General features: G+C 47.2%; 1 protein-coding gene across 1 annotated transcript in view; it reads left to right on the top strand.

The window, feature by feature from the left end:
• The first annotated feature begins 13,099 nt into the window (after positions 1 to 13,099).
• Positions 13,100 to 14,411, top strand: part of LOC141107687 (cytochrome P450 2G1-like) — a 76,098-nt gene continuing 74,786 nt past the window's right edge. Inside the window, exon 1 of the mRNA XM_073598591.1 lies at positions 13,100 to 13,358. Coding sequence (XP_073454692.1) covers positions 13,179 to 13,358 — 180 coding nt within the window. The 5' untranslated portion in view covers positions 13,100 to 13,178. The remainder of the gene's footprint in view (positions 13,359 to 14,411) is intronic.

The raw sequence follows: 14,411 nt of genomic DNA, 5'->3' as shown, positions 1-14,411 counted from the left end.
CATTAATGTTAATGTTCTCTTCTGTATGTGGCTGTGCCAAATAAATAGTTTTGTAAAGTAGAACTGTTACTTTTTATTGACTATTACACTGTGTATTTTTTATAAATGTGTGTTCTAAGAGTGAAAGAATATTGGAATAATTACCTGTGTCTGACGTCAGTGGTGGGCCTGCAAAACTTGGAGACCGCATTCACGGAGTCCTGGACTTGTCCCCAGCCTGCTGCCTTCTCGGATGTTGGCACGGTTTGGCAGAAGAGTGTCACTTTTTCTATTAGAACTGCAGCAACCAATGCAGCATTCTCCTCTTGGGTAAATACAGGCCCCCTTGATCTTTGTTGCTTGCTTTGGTGGGGTTGCTGCATGTCTGAATCAGCACTCTCTGATGTAGTGGGGGACACATGTCTCCGTTTTTGGCCATGCTTCCGCTCCACTCCACCTCCACACTCTCTTCCAGGCCTTGGCTCCACTACACGCCTCTGTTCACCCCCACTTCTCTCCCCTCCACTCCACCTCTCCCCAACAATACTCTCCCCTCCATGCCTCTCCTCCCCTCCACTCCTCCTCTCCTCAATAATACTCTCCCATCCACACCTCCTCTCCCCTCTACGCCTCTCCTCCCCTCTACGCCTCTCACCTCCATGCCTCTTCTCCCCTCCACACCTCTTTTTCCCTCTACGCCTCCCGTCCCCTCCTCTTATCTCCTCCCCTCCACGCCTCTCCTCACCTCCATGCCTCCCCTCACCTCCACGCCTCCCCTCCACGCCTCTCCTCCCCTACACGCCTCCTCTCCCATGAGTCCCCTCCTCCACTCCTCTGCTCCCCTCCACTTCTCTCCCCTGAGTCCCCTCCTCCACTCCTCCACTCCTCTCCCCCTCCTCCCCTCCTCCACTCCTCCGCTCCCCTCCACTCGCAGTCAAGGCAACAACTCTCATACCGACACACTCACTAACACCAACATTCTCACTCACAAGACTCACACGTCCATTCTCACTCCCAGACATTCTAATTGCAACAACAAAACTACCAAACCACACAAAAACAACTACAAAAACCACTATCTCACTCTCTGCTCCTTCCAGCTCCCACACCTCACCACACCAATGTACAGTACACCCTCTCAAAATGGCGTACAGGGGCGGAGGCTTTAGCTAGTAGACTCGAATCAAGGAAAACAAAACAATGTTACGAAACTACGAATCAACGGGAAAGGCAATCTCACAAAAGTAACAATTACTAAATTACGAGCAGTGTACGAATAAACAAAAATTATGATCTAACAAAATTACGAATTTCGAATCAAAGAAAGTTAGACAGAATTACGAATCATTCAGTATCAACGAAAATACGAACAATTCCGAATCAAACCGCGTCTTATGAAATTACGAATTGCTAGACTAATGGAATTACGAATTATATTGTATTAAGTTTAACGAAAATACAACTGTCACGAAAATACGAACGAGTCCGAATATGAAGCCTCGCGTATTACGAAATTACGAATCCACGGAAACGAGACGAAACGAAACTAAACAAAATTTTTTGTTGTGCACATGTCTAGTATTCTTGCCGTAGAAAAAAAATGGCATGAAGATGTTGAAGGAATGGGCAAATAATGAGTCAACCAGTTATGGCACCAAGCGATCACAGCAGCTCACTTCTTTAAGAAAAAAAATGTTTGATCACAAAGAAAGTTCTGCACACAAGGCCGCCTTAAAAATTATTTTGGAAGGAAAAAATGAACATCTTGAAACGATTTGTTTAAAACACTTGGCCCAAGAGAAATAAATAACTATGAAGATCTTTTGCACTGCATACAAAATAGTCAAAGAAAACCAGTCCTTCAATAGTTTTTGTTTTGAAATAGATCTGCAGGAGTATACATTTTGTTAATATGGGCTGCATTCTTCATGTTCATTCAACAAATGCCTGCATTAATATTGTGAATCACATCGCACAAGAAATGAGAAAAAACTTGGTCAATGAAATCATAAGATCAAAAAGTAAAATCGCCCTTATTATTGATTAGTCAACCACCTTAAGTCAAAAATCTACACTGATTGTATATGTTCGATTTCTTCTCGCAAACAGTGCAATGGGTTCCCCAGTAAATTTCTTTCTTGATTTGGTTCAACTTGAAAGCCTGAATGCGAAAAGAGTTTGCACTTATCTCCTTAACTGCCTGCATTCTTATGGGATAATGGACGACTACTTTAAGACACTTGATCAGTTTTACATGTGATGGTGCAGCCGTGATGTTAGGCAATAAGAGCGGTGTTGGGAAATTGTTGAAGGAGAAATTTCCTTCAATTATTCTGTGGCACTGTGCTAATCACAGATTAGTATTGTCAGTTGGAGATATGGTCAAACTAACATCAGGAATCAATAGATTTAAGGCCTTTAAGGATAAGTTGTATGTACTATATCATGCATCTCCCAAAAACTGCAGAGAACTGCAAACCTGTGCTAGCTCCCTAGAGGTGCAGCTTTTGAAAATAGGACGAGTTCTCAGTACAAGTTGGGTGGCATCTACTTTTCGATCTGTGTCAGCAGTGTGGGAAAGCTACAGAGTGTTGGTTCATCATTTTGAAGAAGCAAAGCAAGATACCGCCCGGGACAAGACTGAACAGTGTATGTATGAAGGCCTATTGAGAAAAATTACCAGCACAAACTTTTTATTGGAGTTGGGACACATGTGCGATGCTCTTCAAGAGTTGTCTGAATTAAGCTTAGTGTTGCAAGAGCGAAGAATAAATCTCTACAGGGCAAATAAAAAAATATAAACTGTTGTACAACTCTTTGAAAGCAGAAGAACAGAGCCAGGTTCTTACTATAAAGAAGCAGCTGTTGCCTCTGAAAAGCTCTGTTTTCAGGGAAACCCCCTTTACAGAAAAGAAGCTAAGAATGACCCTCCCATAGGTCCTGATGCTTTTTATGAAAAATTAAAATCTTTAATATGTAGCGCACAACTCCCTTGGGAGCTGCTGATAGTTCATTCCCTTCTGTTAGTGTAGTCCCCTTCTCCTCCCCTGCACGAATAACACATCAGCAGACAGTCCAGAACAATGAAACATTAAACTTTATTCTTTTCCTTGCTGCATAATAGAAAAGAATGTGCAATATTTACAGTCTGTATCTTCAGGAAGTATGAGCTGCCTCTAAACCTTTGGTTCCTGTAAAAGTAGTTCTATCCATTTCCCTTAATGAACCGACAGGTGCCTCTCTGAAAAACACCTTGGAATTCGGATGTTAGAAGTGCCAGGCCTCACCTGCCTATCTTGCCTTCTGCAATCCTCCCTGGTCAGTTCAGGAAAAGTCCAGGCGCACCCTGATCTACTCTATCCCTTCACTCCTCCGCTCCCCTCCACTCGCAGTCAGGGCAACAACTCTCATACCGACACACTCACTAACACCAACATTCTCACTCACAAGACTCACACGTCCATTCTCACTCCCAGACGTTCTAATTGCAACAACAAAACTACCAAACCACACAAAAACAACTACAAAAACCACTATCTCACTCTCTGCTTTCTGCTCCTTCCAGCTCCCACACCTCACCAATGTACAGTACACCCTCTCAAAATGGCGTACAGGGGCGGAGGCTTTAGCTAGTAGACTCGAATCAATGAAAACAAAACAATGTTACAAAACTACGAATCAACGGGAAAGGCAATCTCACAAAAGTAACAATTACTAAATTACGAGAAGTGTACGAATAAACAAAAATTATGATCTAACAAAGTTACGAATTTCGAATCAAAGAAAGTTAGACAGAATTACGAATCATTCAGTATCAACGAAAATACGAACAATTCCGAATCGAACCGTGTCTTATGAAATTACGAATTGCTAGACTAATGTAATTATGAATTATATCGTATTAAGTTTAACGAAAATACAACTGTCACGAAAATACGAACGAGTCCGAATATGAAGCCTCGCGTATTACGAATCCACGGAAACGAGACGAAACGAAACGAAACTAAACTAAACAAAATTTTTTGTTGTGCACATGTCTAGTATTCTTGCCGTAGAAAAAAAATGGCATGAAGATGTTGAAGGAATGGGCAAATAATGAGTTAACCAGTTATGGCACCAAGCGATCACAGCAGCTCACTTCTTTAAGAAAAAAAATGTTTGATCACAAAGAAAGTTCTGCACACAAGGCCGCCTTAAAAATTATTTTGGAAGGAAAAAGTGAACATGTTGAAACGATTTGTTTAAAACACTTGGCCCAAGAGAAAGAAATAACTATGAAGATCTTTTGCACTGCATACAAAATAGTCAAAGAAAACCAGTCCTTCAATAGTTTTTGCTCTGAAATAGATCTGCAGGAGTATACATTTTGTTAATATGGGCTGCATTCTTCATGTTCATTCAACAAATGCCTGCATTAATATTGTGAATCACATCGCACAAGAAATGAGAAAAAACTTGGTCAATGAAATCATAAGATCAAAAAGTAAAATCGCCCTTATTATTGATTAGTCAACCACCTTAAGTCAAAAATCTACACTGATTCTATCACTTCAAGGGTATCATGAGTTTGCTCTAATGTCTCCCTTGTGAAAAAGAAGATCTTTGTCTGGTTCATGGATAGGAATCGTTTTAGGCCTCTTAACACGGTCCGATGACTGCCTAATCATCTGATTAGCAGATCAAGATCTTGTATAGGTGGGAAGCTAGGGTCCAAGAATTACTGACTTCAAAAGGGGTTGTAAACCCTTGTTTTTTTTTGTGTTTTTTTTTCAATAAAAAAAAACAAACATGCCTATACTTACCTGCTCTGTGCGCAATTGTTTTGCACAGAGCAGTCCTGATTCTCTTCTTCTGGGGTGCCCCGCTGGCACTCCAGGCCCCTCCTCTTCATCGGGTGCTCCCATGCCTCCATTGACACAGACAGCGGGACTCGGGCCAGCCTCCCACTCCCGTGTCACTGGATTTGATTGACAGCCAATGGCTTCCGCTGCTATCAATCTGTCCAATGAGGAGAGAGACAGCAGCTAGAAAGACAGCGACTGGAGCTGCTGTGCTCGTTCACATCGCTGGATCAGATTCAGCTCAGGTGAGAAAGAAGGGGGGGGCTGGGGGGAGCTGCAACAAAGAAGGTTTTCACCTTAATGCATAGAATGCATTAAGGTGAAAAACTTTGAGGCTTTACAACCACTTTGGACAGTCGTCAAACTTCATAAGGCTGGTATTACTAAATACTCTTCAGGCATGTTATTTAACTTTTATTTTAACTGTTATTTCAGCTCCAGAAGATTTTACCCCCTTCATAACCAGTCCATTTTTTGCTATTTAGCATTGCGCTACTTTAACTGGTAATTGAGTGGTCATGCAACGGTGTACACAAAATTGATATTGTTTCACACAAATAGAGCTTTCTTTTGGTGTGGTATTTGATCACCACTGGGTTTTTTATTTTTTATGATATAAACGAAGAAAGACCGAAAACAATATTTTATACATTCTGCTATAAAACATATACAATAAAAAAAAATCCCAATAAGCGTATATTGATTGGTTTGCGTGAAAGTTATAGCATCTACAATCTATGGTATATACTATATATTGGAATTTTCTTTCTTTTTTTTTTTATACTGCTAATGGTAATGATCAGCAACTTATAATGGAACTGCGATAGTGCAGCTGGCAATTTGACACTAACCGACGCTTGGAGGAAAACGACTAACTGCCACTGACACTGTGATACAGTGATCAGTGCCGATAATATGCATTGTCACTGTACTCATGACACTAGCTGGGAAGGGGTTAACATCTAGGGTGATCAAAGGATTAACAGTGTGCCCAACAATGTGTAGTGTGTGCTGTTTTTACTAAGCAATAGGCCAGTTTTTACTCCCTGCTTTGATGGGAGAAAAAAAAACTGGCACATTGCTGCGGTGCTACGTACTGACGCCATCATGCCCCATGCGATCTTTTTGGTACACGGGTGTTCGATTTCAAAAGATTTTTGCCGGCTAATTTTATGTACTGTGCGGAAAACGCCAAGCCCCGCGTTTGTGTTTTTTATCCTTAGCAATAAATGTTTATTTTTTTACGATATCACACTATCGGAATTTTTTTTGCCTCTTTACATTCGTGGCTCCTCAGGCCAACGAGTGACAGCTCCGACCGGAAGTGTCTCTTTCTGTCTTGGATCATCTCGGGGACCTGGGGTTACGAAGTTAGAGGAGTTCCATCCAGCCCGTGCTGAGGGCTATAATTGTTTGTAATTCCAAACAGAAGTGTCCCTTTTGCCTTGGATCATCACGGGGACGTGAGGCTACGAAGTGAGACGAGTTCCACCTAGCCCGTGCAGAGGGCCATATCTGCTTGTGATTTAGACCTCGCTATTCAGGGGGTCCACCGTTTCCGGTAAGGGCATTCACTTATCAATTGTGATCAACTGGGGACTCTTTTTCCTCTCTCCTCCTGCTCCTTCTTCGGTGAAGGTGCATGACTTCTGGATTGTTGCTCCCCTCAGTGGACTTGCCCCCTCTCCCCCATCAGTGATCTTTTTTCAAACCGCTCATGGACTTTCCTTCCTTTTTGCTTATTTAATGATCATATGTTTATTAATTGATTTCATTTATTATTTGTTTGGTTCACTTATTCACCAGTTAGTCTATCACTCAACTTAATGTCATTTTGTTATCTTGAGTTTTCACTTTGTAAGCGCAACTTATAGATTTTATTTTATTTTGCACCATATGGATATTTGATGGGTTTTGTTGCAGCTATTTTTCTAGATTTTTGCTTTTGAGCGCAGTATATTTCTTCTTTTTTCCACTTTTCTCCCCTCCACCTGGCTGCTCCCACCCTGTCCTCCCCTCCACCTGGCTACATCCACCCTTTCCTCCCCTCCACCTGGCTGCTCCCACCCTGTCCTCCGCCCAACCTGGCTGCATCTACCCTGTCCTCCCCTCTACCTGGCTGCCTCTACCCTGTCCTCCCCTCCACCTGGATCCTCGCACCCTGTCCTCCCGTCCACCTGGCTACATCCACCCTTTCCTCCCCTCCACCTGGCTGCTCCCATTCTGTCCTCCCCTCCACCTGGCTGCATCTACCCTGTCCTCCCCTCCACCTGGCTGCATCTACCCTGTCCTCCCCTCCACCTGGCTGCATCTACCCTGTCCTCCCCTCCACCTGGCTGCTCCCAACCTGTCCCCCCCTCCACCTGGCTGCATCTACCCTGTCCTCCCCTCCACCTGGCTGCTCCCACCCTGTCCTCCCCTCCACCTGGCTGCATCCACCCTGTCCTCCCCTCCACCTGGCTGCATCTACCCTGTCCTCCCCTCCACCTGGCTGCATCTACCCTGTCCTCCCCTCCACCTGGCTGCTCCCACCCTGTCCTCCCCTCCACCTGGCTGCATCCACCCTGTCCTCCCCTCCACATGGCTGCTCCTACCCTGTCCTCCCCTCCACCTGGCTGCATCCACCCTGTCCTCCCCTCCACCTGGCTGCATCTACCCTGTCCTCCCCTCCACCTGGCTGCACCCACCCTCTCCTCCCCTCCACCTGGCTGCACCCACCCTCTCCTCCCCTGCACCTGGCTGCATCCACCCTTTCCACCCCTCCATCTGGCTTCTCCCACCCTGTCCTCCCCTCCACCTGGCTACATCCACCCTGTCCTCCCCTCCACCTGGCTGCTTCCACCCTGTCCTCCACCCAACCTGGCTGCATCTACCCTGTCCTCCCCTCTACCTGGCTGCCTCTACCCTGTCCTCCCCTCCACCTGGATGCTCGCACCCTGTCCTCCCCTCCACCTGGCTACATCCACCCTTTCCTCCCCTCCACCTGGCTGCTCCCATTCTGTCCTCCCCTCCACCTGGCTGCATCTACCCTGTCCTCCCCTCCACCTGGCTGCATCCACCCTGTCCTCCCCTCCACCTGGCTGCTCCCAACCTGTCCCCCCCTCCACCTGGCTGCATCTACCCTGTCCTCCCCTCCACCTGGCTGCTCCCACCCTGTCCTCCCCTCCACCTGGCTGCATCCACCCTGTCCTCCCCTCCACCTGGCTGCATCTACCCTGTCCTCCCCTCCACCTGGCTGCATCTACCCTGTCCTCCCCTCCACCTGGCTGCTCCCACCCTGTCCTCCCCTCCACCTGGCTGCATCCACCCTGTCCTCCCCTCCACATGGCTGCTCCCACCCTGTCCTCCCCTCCACATGGCTGCTCCCACCCTGTCCTCCCCTCCACATGGCTGCTCCCACCCTGTCCTCCCCTCCACCTGGCTGCATCTACCCTGTCCTCCCCTCCACCTGGCTGCACCCACCCTCTCCTCCCCTCCACCTGGCTACATCCACCCTCTCCTCCCCTGCACCTGGCTGCATCCACCCTTTCCACCCCTCCACCTGGCTGCTCCCACCCTGTCCTCCCCTCCACATGGCTGCTCCCACCCTGTCCTCCCCTCCACCTGGCTGCATCCACCCTGTCCTCCCCTCCACCTGGCTGCATCTACCCTGTCCTCCCCTCCACTTGGCTGCACCCACCCTCTCCTCCCCTCCACCTGGCTACAGCCACCCTCTCCTCCCCTCCACCTGGCTGCTCCCACCCTGTCCTCCCCTCCACCTGGCTGCTCCCACCCTGTCCTCCCCTCCACCTGGCTGCATCCATCCTTTCCTCCCCTCCACCTGGCTGCTCCTACCCTGTCCTCCCCTCCACCTGGCTGCATCCACCCTGTTCTCCCCTCCACCTGGCTACAACCACCCTGTTCTCCCCTCCACCTGGCTACAACCACCCTGTCCTCCCCTCTACCTGGCTGCTCCAACCCTGTCCTTCCCTCCACGTGGCTGCATCCACCCTGTCCTCCCCTCCACCTGGCTGCATCCACCCTGTCCTCCCCTCCACCTGGCTGCATCCACCAACAACACAGGGAATATACAATAACAACACATAGATCCCTTTCACACTGAGGCACTTTTCAGGCACTTTCACGCTGAAAAAAGCGCCTGAAAAGCTCATGAAAAACTATTTTCATTGAAATCAATGAATGCTTTCACACTGGGGCAGTGTGCTGGCAAGGTGGTGAAAAAAATGCCCCTCTCCATTGAAATTAATGGAAAGCACTTCAAAAGCTCCTGAAAAGCTCTTCAAAAGCGCCTGAAAGGCTTTTCAAAAGTGCTCATTGTTTTACTGGCAGTTTACAAGCGCCTCAGTGTGAAAGGGGCCTAAGACTTAGTAAAAAAAAAAGAGCATCATGCCCCATCAAGCCATGTCCAGCATTTACTACACTAGATCCATAGCCACGTTCTGCTGTGGGTTGCTGCATGCGCCGCATACTATCTCTGCATCAAGTTATCCCTTTCCCTCAAGTTTTAAAGTTATTCTGTTACATTTATGAATTATTTGATAGCGTTGAGAATGTAACAGGAGTTTCTGGAACAGAAAAAAAATAGGAAAGTCCAAAACTCTCACTGTTGGTAAATACTAGATATTAGTCAAGGGCAATAGCTGATATAGCCAGATAGACTCATCACATTTGTCTAACAGTCCTTTGTACTTGTCAGTTCATGTAAAACATGTACATTGTGTAGTTCTCTGGATTGCTAACTCTTGTGAAACAACCTAATTAAAACCCTAAAGCAATAAAACTGCAATTTGCAGTTCATGCCTTCAATTCTTTTAAATTATAAGCTCCTATATAGTTGATGCAATACACATATTTAATCTTCACTCTTAACCTACAGATAGTTATCAGGGTCTGAAAAAAATTAATATTTGATCTTTATTAGCAATGCCAAACCCAATACATACAAGTCTCTACTTACATAATCACTTTTATAATTGTTGCTCTCGCGGCTATACCTCATATGTGTGGTTTGAGCGTTATTTACATATGTGGGCACAATGTACTATTTATTATTTATTCCTATTACAAGGAGTGTAAACATCCCTTGTAATAGGAATAGGGCATGACAGGTCCCCTTTAGGACCCCACATCTCTCCTCTAGGAAGGAAAGACTGAGATTAAAAAAAAAAATGATCTCGGCCTTTCCAGCCGAGTACACGGCAGTGTACAGGCTGAACATGACGTCATAACGTCATGCCCAGCCCTCTGAAGATCATAGAGACTGTAGGGGACTATCTGGTCCTCAGTATTCTCTACGGCGAACTTCCGCCACCAGCTGATTCCTTCTCTGGCTCGCTGATCGCACAGGTGAGCCGGTAGAAGCACCGGAGGGCGCCGGGACAGGGGGGACGTCCCCTCCCGCCTCCTGTTAAAACAATCAAGTGGCTGAACTGAAATCGCCGGCTGAAAAAGATGATATCTGAATGAATCAATCAGATATCTCCACTCAAAGTCCAGGATGTCATATGACGGCCTTGGACTGGAAGTGGTTAAAATGGCTGCCCCCTGCTGAAAGAATTTTTTTAACATTTTTGCCACATTTTCTGAAAGCGCACCAAAAGTCCTGCATGCTGTATCTTTGGTGCGCTTTCAGAAAACCCTACAAAAACATGCAACCTACCATAATAGTAGTCTATGGCAGTGGTCATCAACCCTGTCCTCAGGGCCCACTAACCAGGCCAGGTTTTATGTATTACCTTGGGGAGATGCAGACTAGAATACTGCAATCACTGAGCAGCAAATGATATCACCTGTGATGTATTTCAGTTATATTGCAAACCTGGCCTGTTAGTGGGCCCTGAGGACAGGGTTGATGACCACTGGTCTATGGGACTGTGGCTATAACCAGGATCCAGGAAAACTGCGAGTACACAACCACAGCATACCAGTTTGAACCCAAAGGGTTGTTCACACTTGAAGCAGGCACTGTCACTCCACTGAAAAGTGATCCATACTCAGGTCCCTTTTTTAGAGGCATTTGACAGGCAGTGAGGAGGTGATCACATTTCACATTTCACATTTCATATCACATTTCCTCACTGCCTGTTTTAATCTCCCAAATGCCAACCCCTCAAGGTAATGACATGGTCAGCCCACTTAAAGCGGAGTTCCATCCAAATAAAAGTCAGCAGCTACAAAAAGTGTAGCTGCTGACTTTTGCTAATCGGACACTCATCTGTAATAGGGATCCAGTGATACATGCGTATGAAGCCCTGCTCATCTCTACCTCCTCTCTGAGGTACCGGCATTGTCACTGTGGGTGCCCGACTGTGGCTTCACAGCCGGTCACGCACTGCGCATGCGCAAGCCGTGCTGGTCATGGATCAACGCGCTCGGGTTGGGTTCCCCAGGCAGCGCAACCTGCTGTCCAGGAGCATCCCCACTGCAACCTGGCCCACTGCCTGCCACCACTCCCACATCCCCGTCAGATCTAACATTACGTACAGAATTAAAAGCTGACTTACCAGGCTGCCTAGGAAGGGTCCCACCAGCCGATGATCCCGCCTCCATCGCTGCCGGGCGTCTACACGTCTCCTCATCTGACAGGGACAACTCACCTTCCGAGCGTTTGATCATCAGGTGTTCTTCCGCTGCAGAATGCCCTCCAGGGATCCATCCCTGGATGCAGAGGATCCGCACTGCTGCCGGCCTGTCTCTGCGTGCCATATCCGCCCACCGATTTCTTTGTTGCTTTCCTCGGGCCAGGACCGCACTCCCCTCTATGTCCAGCCGCTGTGCTCCGGCCATCCGACCCCAGCCGTCTCTCATGCCCATGTAGGCCACCGGCTGCAGCCTGGGAAGGCCCATGACCTTGGCTGTGTCATTCCCTCGCTGAAGCCCCGCCCACCAGGCATGTGGTGGGCCTAACAGGGGCTCCGGTGTTCTTGGAGGCCCTGCCCACCGAGCTCCATCCTTGATGTGGATTCCTCCCAGGACCCCCCGCCACAGGCCCGCCCGAGTGCTTGGCGGGAGGCCCTGAAGGGGCCCTATGGGACTCCCTGCATGATGCTGAGCCCTGGGTGAGAGGTCCGGGGAGAAGCACTCCGGCGGCCAAGACCGCTGGCTCCCAGCGACCCGACAACCATCACCGCTGCCAGCCGCTCTTGCAGCCACTCCTCACCTCTGGTCGCTGCTTCTGCCCGTAGCTGTGCCAGCAAAGTATCAACAACGGACATCGTGGCTGCAAGCTCTCTAAGCTCTACCCTCCATGCTTCCACTGTACGCTGTGGAGGGGCAAACTCCTATATCAATTACCTCCGGCCCCTCCTCCCTTTACCATTTCTCCAATCCTGAGTGCTGTACCAAATCTTGTCCTCTGACCTCTCTTTCCTCAGTCATGTAAGCCCTCCTCTATTCTTTTTGTCATGCTCCGGGCTTCTCTTTCCTTTTCCAACATTTCCACCAGTGCACAAAGTAAGGTCGGGGTAGAGGAACTTGACTGGCCTGCACAGAGTCCTGAACTCAACACCTTTAAAATGAATTAGAGCGGAGACCGCAAGCCAGGCCTTCTCGTCCAACATCAGTGCCTGACCTCACAAATGCGCTCCTGGAAGAACAGTTAAACATTCCCATAGACACACTCCTAAGCCTTGTGGACAGCCTTCCCAGAAGAGTTGAAGCTGTTATAACTGCAAAGGGTGGGCCAACTCAATATTGAACTCTATGGACTAAGACTGGGATTCCATTAAAGTTCATGTGTGTAAAGGCAGGCGTCCCAATACTTTTGACAATATAGTGTTTCTTCAACAGACATTCTTTCTATGCAATTATAGTAAAGAATGATTAAAAATAACTAATTTGTACAAATAAACCCTGAGTGTTTTATTTCTTTTTAGCCTAACACATTTAGCACAATAAAATGAACATTCCCCAGTAAACACTTTTTTTTGTTAAAATCCTTACCCCAATAGCTGCAAAGGGTGGGCCGACTCAATATTTAACACTAGACTGGGATGGCATTAAAGTTCATGTGTGTACAAAGGCAGGCGTTCCAATACTTTTGGTAATATAGTGTATCCATATCCAAATATGTAATGTTTGCAATGTACAATAGATAGGTTACTTCATGTTGGAATGTTTGTTTGTTCAAAGATGATGAAACCCACTTGTTGTAGGGTTGAATATACATTTATATCTGCAAAAAGAATCAGGGCAAGGATGCACTTATGACTATTGACCTGCCTTAACTGGAGTTAAAAGCACCTTCAACAAAACAGTGACATCAATAACCTGGAATCTGCCGGGAGTTATCCAACATCGCTCCACCCTTTTTACATAATCCAAAACACGTGTATCAGATGTTTCAGTCTACGTACCACCATGGAACTGACGGGGCTGTTGACTGCAGTGCTGATTCTTCTCTCCTGCTGCTACTTCATCTTCTCAACATGGAAGACGATGTACAGGAAACGGGGGCTCCCACCAGGTCCGACCCCTCTGCCCCTGATCGGAAACCTCCTGAACATAAAGATGGGATCAATGGCCAAATCACTCATAAAGGTCAGATAATCTGGACATTCTTTGAAACCATTATAAGCTTAAAATTAGATTTAGTGCTGAATTTACAATCTAATTTTTGACGTTTTTACAGCAGCTGTTTTTGGCTGTAGACGTTTTTTTCTACAGTCATTAAACTCTCCATCATGTTATCCTATGTGTCCATGCACACATAGGGCTGTTATCAGCAGTTTTGGGCAGTGGCATTTTTGAGCCGTAAAAAAACCCCAAAACTAGTGGGTTCTGAGGGAGTTTTTTCTGCAGTAAAAATGCTCTAACGCTGATAAACATCGATAAAAAGCTCAAAAATGTCGCTCACCAGTGTTTTTTTAACGTTTTTGATCCATTGAAAAAAATTTTTTTTCTTCAAAGGAAAAAAAAAAAAGCCAAAACGCTAAAAAGCTAATAAACGCAAAAGTGGCGCAGGGTTTTTTGGCTGGGCGGTGGGGTTGTGTGGTTGTGTGGCGGGGTAGGCTCACTTTTTGGTTGCTGCCTGGCTTACCAGTGCCCATCAATGCTGACTACTAAACTCACCTGCCATATATACACTGACTGACCTACCTGACTTACATACACTGACCGACCTACCTGACATACATACACTGACCGACTTACCTGACATACATACACTGACCTACCTACCTGACATACACACACTGACCTACCTACCTGACATACACTGACCTACCTGACATACACTGACCTACCTACCTGACATACACTGACCTACCTGACATACACTGACCTACCTGACATACACTGACATGCACACACTGACCTACCTGACCAGGAGACAGAGTTCATGTGTCCTGCAGCAGCTCAGCTCAGCCGTGGTGTGCGGTGAGTGGCGCACCCATCATCATCACAGCAGGCAGCCAGAGAAGGAGAGGAGAGCCGCCCACCCGAGCGCCGGGTGGGGATCTCATAGTGACGTGGCGCGGCCGCCGCATTGTAATTCCCGCCTTCTGGAGCCTGCAGCACCCTTTGATGGACATCATACGTCCCGCGGTCCCGCCATTGGACCAGTGGGACGTCCATCATAGGCGCTGCAGGCTC

Source organism: Aquarana catesbeiana, linkage group LG09 (assembly GCF_042186555.1).
Source record: "Aquarana catesbeiana isolate 2022-GZ linkage group LG09, ASM4218655v1, whole genome shotgun sequence".
Classification (NCBI taxonomy): Eukaryota; Metazoa; Chordata; class Amphibia; order Anura; family Ranidae; genus Aquarana; species Aquarana catesbeiana.
Note: the sequence above shows the minus strand (reverse complement) of the source record. Positions and strands in the feature narration are given on the sequence as shown.